Source organism: Brachypodium distachyon, chromosome 4 (assembly GCF_000005505.3).
Source record: "Brachypodium distachyon strain Bd21 chromosome 4, Brachypodium_distachyon_v3.0, whole genome shotgun sequence".
In the NCBI taxonomy this organism is placed as follows: Eukaryota; Viridiplantae; Streptophyta; class Magnoliopsida; order Poales; family Poaceae; genus Brachypodium; species Brachypodium distachyon.
In genome coordinates, this window is record NC_016134.3 from 20,148,910 (window position 1) to 20,156,964 (window position 8,055).

The window sequence follows — 8,055 nt, forward strand, 5'->3', positions numbered from 1 at the left end:
CAGTGTGAGATGATGATGGTTGTGCCTCCTCTGCTCTCGGATTAGGTTGAGTATGTCGGTAGTTGCTGTTGCTACGGAGCGGCCGCGACGGCAGGGAGGAGAGAGGGCGGACCGGGAGGGACCGAGATAGACGCCCAGGAAGAGGGACTTGGGCAGCCGCTGCTGCAACAGGTGAGGAGAGGGGAGAAAGAGGAGTAGCAGCAGCAGGAAGAGAGCCACCATCGGTTGATGCCTCCAATGAATCCGCCGCCGCATGCGAGGGAGAGGGTGAAGGGACGAAGCAGGAGAGCTTGCGGGATGCGTGCAATGCTCGTGTGGCGGCAACTTGGTCGCGGGAGTGCTTGCGGCGCTCTCGCCGGAGCCAGAGAAGAGGGCGGCAGCGTGATTTGGGTGGAAAAAAGAGAGAAGGCAGAGAGGAGAGAGAAGGGAGAAAAACAGTCCATGTTGCTGAACCGACGTTGGGCCAGTTTTGTCAGTTTCGTGCTTAGTTGCTAGCGAACGAAACGATCGAGACATTCCGGTGATTTTTTTTTTAAGAAAACTTATACCAATCTGCAACCCTATCACCGATCTAACGCGTTGGTTTTGTGTACTTTACTTGCCAACCTTCCTCACCTGGCCCATCTCGCTGCCGAGCGCCCCGACGGCCCAACCCCGTCGCTCGTCTTTCTCCTCGAGCGAGCGCCGCCACCGCTGCCGAGCGCCCCAGCTCCCTTGCTCCGTCGCTCGTCTTCCTCCTCGCGCGAGCGCCGTCACCCCTCCCTCCCCATACCGCTGCCGAGCGCCCCAGGCCCCTCGCCGGTCGCTCGTCTTCCTCCTCGCGCGAGCGCCTCGATCGCAGGTATCTATCTCCCCTTCAATTCTCTCGTTCCCGACCGTTTCTCCTCCCATCACCCCACCAACAGATCCAGCCCTTTAGCTCCCCGTTTCATCTCCTTAATCTTCCCCAATTCGTAACTGCGGCAAAAATCAAGGTAGGGCAGCCGCCCTAGCTTGCCCTACCGTGTCCTCCGCCACTTCCAATTCAGCTGAAACCGTGCCCCTCGTTAGTTCCGCCCGGCGCCCGGAGGCCAAACGTGGCATATTTAAGCGGTTTGGCCGGTCGATTTTGCACATGGAGCTGAAATTTCTATCCATCTCCGGGTTCTGGAGTGTTACTTTTATCGTCGGGTCTTGATATTTTCTTGATAGCGTTTGTTTTGAGTTGGGCGAACAATATTTTTTGATTGGGTAATTTTGGGAGTTCTGTCTGAAGAGATGGATTTCCCCGCCCCCGAATTCCCCCGGTTATTAGGTTAATTGCGTGCTTTTCTTTGGAATACTTCTAATTATGGAAATATGCAAAACTTATGTGAGCTGGTGCTTAATTAATGGTACTCCTACTTGTTGGAATTCGATTCATAATCCACTATAACTTGTGTTAATTGTTGGAAATTCATGATCAAGTACTTCTTCGTGCAAATGATCATTAATTGCTACACATTGCTAATATAGCATTTTATTTCTTGTGCATGTGTGACTTTGGACAGGTCGCCAAACGAAACTGTGCACGTAATGGGTGTTTAGTAGGTTCTCGGAGACAACGACATGCCCTACTTTCCTGAGGAAGTGGTGGGGAACATCTTTGGCTTTGTAACTTCACACCGTGACCGCAATGCTGCGTCCTTAGTGTGCCAGGCATGGTACCGCATCGAGCGCCTCACTCGCCACCTGGTGTTTGTATGCAACTGCTACGCAGTGCGCCCAGAACGTGTACATGAGCGTTTCCCCTTCCTGCGCTCGCTGAGTGTGAAGGGCAAACCACACTTTGCTGACTTCAGCTTTGTCCCAGCTGGGTGGGGTGCCACAGCGGAGCCATGGGTGAACGCGTGCGCCCTTGCATGCCCTGGCCTTGAAGAGCTCCGGCTGAAGCGGATGGTTGTCACTGATGATTGCCTTAAGCACCTTGCTCACTCATTCCCCAATTTGAAGTCAATCGTCCTTGTTAGTTGTGATGGGTTCAGTACTGATGGGCTCGCTGCTATCACCACCAATTGCAGGTGATAATTCTTCAAGCATGGAGGTTTTCATGTTATGATATGCCCTCTGTCTTGAAATATAGGACTGAATTTGATTCATTAGAACAAGACTTTGACCAAAAATTAAGGTTTATGTGATACAAAATAATACGGATAAGTAAGTACTTTTGAATAACAATCTAACGAAAACACAATCTATGCCACGTAAATTGCATACAAACATACTAATTATTTGTTAAAGTCTTTTCCTAACAAATAAAAATATGCCCCTATATGAAGACAGAAAGTTTGACATGCTTCATTTATATAACTGGAATAATTGAGTGTTCTTTCATCAGTAATTTTAAATGACATATGTGGACTGGTGCTTTACATATAGCAATGTGGAATTACCAAATGTTGGAAAGATGTGCAAGTCCCTAATTCTGGGTATAATATTGTTGTAATTTAAAGGAGGACTAGAATACTTGAGAGTTCTTTCACAACTAACTTTAACGGAAAGTTGGCTACATATCAGCAATACAATTTTGTCGCATTTGTTCCACAGTACTTGGTGGCTTTGCCACAACAATCTTAAGCTGTGACTCAGCGGCACTTTGCTAAAATGCACTGCACCCATTGTTTTAATGTAATCTGCCTTAGACTAACACCAATACCAGTTTCAAAATGCTACAAATTTGGAGTGACATGTAGCCAATTTTTCGTAACTTCACTGCTAGTTTCAATTCAAATTATGCCTGGTCCGGAGAATCTTGATCGAAGGGCTCACATTTGAAGTCCTACGAAGTACTAACCCTCAATAGGTAATTAAGTAACGGTAGGTTTTCATGGTTCCTATTTTTTAGTTTGTTTACTTTTAGTTTGTAACTAACCTCAAAATTCTTACTGTATTTGCATGACTTGGTATCAAGCTGAAATGCTTAGTGATTAGCATTCAGTACTTATATAAGGCTAGGAAGTGCCACCAATAATAAACTTCAAATCCTCGAAGAAAGGCAAATCTTCCTGGAGTACCTAGATATACACTAGGGTAAACACCGCTGGAGGTTGGACGTGATGTGTCACGTGTCGTTTGGTTGGGGGTCAATTCAGATCCTAGGTGTGGGAGACGAATATTAGTTCTCCATTGTTTAATTACGATGTCGTATAGCATTCCCTTGTATGGGTGAGCCTTCCCCCCAAAAGGCTGAAACAATGAAACCCTTACACAAGGAAATCCGGCGGTCACAACTGGAGACATAAGAAATGGAGAATATTTTCTCATCAATCTTGGGAATATGGCTCTTACTGTACGTCATGTCCTGATCTCCACCCATCACAGGTCTGAAGTCCCTAGAGTATGTAAGGCACTTAAAAGATGTCCTTCTTTCCTTATTAACTACTCCCTCCGTCCCATATTAAGTGACTCAAATTTAACTAAATATGAATGTATCTATGACTAAAACATGTCTAGATACATGTAATAGAAAGTCACTTAATATGAGACGGAGGGAGTATTACAGATGTTTTACATTTTTATTTACAATTTTTCCATGTCTACTCATAAGCATCATTTCCATTTGATTCCGGATTGTATTATTGCAATATATGTGACACATATTGATACCACTTTTAAAGGTTATTCAATACTTCATGCACGTCCTTTTGTTTTCTAGAGCTGGTAGTCGGTTGCATCAAGAGGCACCAATGTCATTCATAAACCGGATTATCTAGATAACAACTAAAATGTGATTACCTGAGTAACTTGCGAAAGTATCTCTTGTTCTTGTACTTACCTCTGTTCTATGAAGCTAAATTTATGTCAACATCTCTTCAATTTATCTAGTAGTGCTCCAGAAAAGTTATTATTAGTTATCCAAGTCATCTTACATTGTTTGTAACTCTTCACTTTTAGGTTTCTCAGGGAACTTGACTTACAAGAGAGTCGGGTAGAATTTCGAGGCCGTCATTGGATTAGTTGTTTTCCAAAGCCTTCTACATCACTTGAATCCTTGAATTTTGCTTGCTTAAATGGAGTGGTGAATATTCATGCATTGGAAAGACTTGTGGCAAGGAGTCCAAATCTTAAAAGTTTGAGGTTGAATCGTGCAGTTCCACTTGCTGTTTTAGCAAAAATTCTTTCTTGTACTCGGCTGGTGGATTTAGGTACAGGATCTTTTGCCCTAGGCAATAATGATGGTGCAGGTGCACTCCTTCGTGTTTACAATGCTCTCCAACAATGCAATACTCTGAAGAGTTTATCTGGCTTCTGGGATTCTCCACGTTTAATTATTCCAGCAATACACTCTGTTTGCAAGAACCTAACGTGCTTGAACCTTAGCTCTGCTCCGATGTTTCGGACTGCTGATTTTATTGGAGTTATCCGTCTGTGTCAGAACCTCCGACACTTGTGGGTAAGATTTACTAGCACTAATGCTAGGGAATTTTAGTCTGTTTCTCATTATGATTAATTACGTATCAAAAGCAGTTTTTGAGAAAGGAATTTTAGCCTGTTTCTCATTATGATTAATTACGTATTAAATGCAGTTTTTGAGAGTTTTAGTTGGTTGGTGGTGTTATTTTGTCAACTTACCAAAATTTATAGGTGTGTTTGTCATGAGATTGATAGGGGTATTTTCCTGAGAAGTCTATTGCACTTCAAGCCTATGAAATGACATGTAGCTGAGCTGTTGTTTATGTATTTAGAAATTCCAATTTTGTCAATCCTTGTCGTAATGCAATTAGCAAGTAATGTGGGCTAATAAGTAATAAGTAATAAACTTATGTTTGAGTTGTACTTAGTAGGCAAGAATTTTGTATATTCAACACATGAGAACATATTTTGCTCAGCTTCCTATTTGTTTGCTTAAGACGACATATTTGTATGGCGACTTGTTTAACAATCTAGTTTGTGCCAATATAGACATGTGAAAATGTCACACCCCACGAGTGCAACAAAATATAATAATCTCCAAATTGACACGATGATTCAGCTTACAAATGCCAGAGAACTTTGAAAATGCACCATTTTCGATATCTCTTGGCTTCTTTGACATGGTACTGATATCTTGAGAATGATGAAAGTTGGTGATTTAATGCAATTCATATGGGACCAATTGATGTCAGGGAAACATCATCCGATAGGTGTTTCACTGAAGTGTCAGTGTGAGCTAACAAGCTCACTGGGTGACTGGCAACGTAAGGCCTCAAGCATAAAAGGAAATCCGAGAGAAGCTCCTTGTATGGGGTGTTTTAACAGCTCTTCTAATAGAACTACAAGTTCTTCCCAAAAAAATAGAACTACAAGCTTGCTGCATTAATTTTAGTGGAGCAGTTCTGATAATTGGATTTTTAGAGTTCAAATTTGTTGCTCATATGTTCCTTTTCATTTGTATAATATGCTGGTGGTTGTAAATATTTTGTTCACTTCAGCTTAATTGTTGTAGGTACTAGATCACATTGGGGATGTGGGATTGAACTTTGTTGCCTCTTCTTGTCTGGAGCTCCAAGAGTTGAGGGTATTTCGTGCAAATGCAGACGCGTTAGCAAGCACTGGTGTGACAGAGCAAGGGCTGGTTGCCATATCTATAGGCTGCCGGAAGCTAAATGCTGTGTTCTATTTCTGCAGACAGATGACCAATTCTGCACTGATTACCATAGCAAAGAACTGCCCACGATTCATGTCCTTCAGACTGTGTGTTCTCCAGCCTAGGTCAGCAGATGCCATGACAGGCCAACCATTGGATGAGGGTTTTGGGGCAATCGTTCGGTCATGCAAAGGCCTCAGGCGTCTATCTGTGTCAGGCCTTCTCACGGACAGTGTGTTCCTGTACATCGGCATGTATGCCGAGAGGCTGGAGATGCTTTCTATAGCATTTGCAGGAGATACTGACAATGGCATGATCTATGTGCTCAATGGTTGCAAGAATCTCAAGAAGCTGGAGATTAGGAGCTGCCCGTTTGGCGACACCGCGCTTCTTGCAGGCATGCATAGGTATGAGGCGCTGCGGTCACTATGGATGTCTTCCTGCAACATCACCCTGGGTGGTTGCAGGTCTCTCGCAGCACACATGCCAAGCATCAATGTCGAGGTCATCAATGAGGCGGGAACTATCGAAGAGGCAGATGGAGATGCCAGTGATGCGAAGAAGGTGGAGAAGCTGTATCTCTACAGGTCAGTCAGTGGTCCAAGGGGTGACGCTCCTGGATTCGTCAAGACACTCTAAAATTAAATACTCAAGACCCCCCTTGTGCATATGAATGTGAACTCTGTTACTGAAGGCCTGAAATGATGTAGTCTTTTCAATTAAGTCTTAAAACTGCAAATCTTATCCCTGGCTGTAGCAGCTAACACATATTAATACGTATTGTAAGGCCTTCTTCGGAAGGTGGCAGTATAGCTGGTCTGTATGCGACTCAACTCTGGCAAGTGTGATCCATATGCAAATCTTTTTAGGATTTCAATAGCTAGCTGGGCGTTGTGGGAAATTCATATGGTCAAGCAGATCCGTGGACGGGCATTCTAGTATGGAACGTGGATAGACTCGTGGCCATGGTATGGTGGTGGTTGATGAGCCTTTGCTGTGTTGTTAATGGTAGGGACATGGGAAGCTCGTGTGACGGTGTTTTGCTGCTGCCAGAGTGAAGGAGACAAGCAGAAGCGTGGAGTCGTGGACCCAAAATCTGATTCTGCCAACGTCGCCACTACGCATGCTCACATGCTTGCTTGGGCTCGATTTTCTTCTATTCCACTTTTTTTTCCCTTTATGTTTGTCTATATATCCTCTTGTCAGCTTGCTGTACCATGCAAGTCTTTACCGTCAGATCGCAGCTGCCCAGTCCCGTGCCCAGGTTGCTCTCGAAGTTCCAATTAACTACTGCAAAGATCCACATATCTGTAGAGTTTGACGAGGATATACGGTAGGTGTGAACTCTGGAACGTGTTGAGCGTGGCCGGGGCAGTTATGTGAGGCGGGCCGCGGGTGGTGTGTTGGGTAGCTGGTTGGTTGCCGTCGCTCTCGCAGTCTCCTCGCATGGGAACAAGGCCAAGGAGAGAAGGTATTTATTTTCGCTGGCCATTTGGCGGCGGCTAGCTGGAAAGCACGCACGTTGTGAGAGATGGTCGCAATGCTCACCTAATTTAATATGGGACGGAGGAAGAACGAACTACGTCTTCATTCTGCGTACTAGCCTACTAGGAGTACTTTCCTCTAAAAAAACTACGAGTATTGGTCTCCGTACAATTGATCTCAGCTTCACTTACGATCGTCTTTGGAGCTATGTTTCCTGAGGATAGAAGAATTTTATTTTCTCTCGTCCTCTACATGACATAAACAACCAAAAGTTGTTACAAGCGAGACACAAGAACGTGTTAAAAAGACAAATGCTACAATAAACAAAATGCCATCAAATACATAAGGAACTAAACAAAATTGACACTTGGATCAACCAATAAAGGCTAGACCTAAGTCTTTTGGTAAGCCGTCTTCGTATTGCGAAGCAATGCCTTCAAGAAGTGGATGCATGCACATTGATGTTGTTGGACCCAACAAAGGCCAATCCAAGATTGACCATATGTGGAGTATTGGCCTTGGGGCTTCCAGCCACTCCCCTGATGGCTCACGATCTATTTGGAATCTGATTTGGCGCTCCGCTGTTCCCAAGAAAGTGCAGCATTTTGTTTGGAAAGTGGCTAAAAATGCTCTGCCCACAAATGCTAATCCGAGACACCGAAATGTTGAGGTTCTGGCTACGTGTCCCATATGTGGTTCTGCGGATGAGGACTCTTTTCGTGCTTTGATCATCTGCCCTCATGCTAGAGGTTTATGGATGTGCTCAGATTGGGGACTGCCCAACCTCGATGATTGCGTTGCCAATTCAAGTGAATGGATACTGCAACTTCTATCACGTTTTAAGCCTGACCAAAATGTTGTCATTATGATGACCCTCAGGCGTATTTGGGATGTCCATAATGAAATTACTCATCACAAACCTGCGCTGCCTGTGGAAGCTAGTCGCCATTTTTTAAACAGTTACATTGAGACTCTGCTCCTGATTA

The 8,055-nt window shown here is 44.2% G+C and overlaps 1 protein-coding gene across 1 annotated transcript; it reads left to right on the forward strand.

Annotated features, from left to right (window-relative positions):
• The first annotated feature begins 592 nt into the window (after positions 1-592).
• Positions 593-6,463, forward strand: LOC100839342 (transport inhibitor response 1-like protein Os11g0515500). Its single transcript, XM_003577493.4, has 4 exons — positions 593-841; positions 1,530-2,039; positions 3,913-4,411; positions 5,444-6,463. Exons 2-4 carry the CDS (start codon positions 1,588-1,590, stop codon positions 6,221-6,223), a joined length of 1,731 nt encoding a protein of 576 aa, XP_003577541.1. The 5' UTR covers positions 593-841; positions 1,530-1,587; the 3' UTR covers positions 6,224-6,463.
• Positions 6,464-8,055: the final 1,592 nt, after the last annotated feature.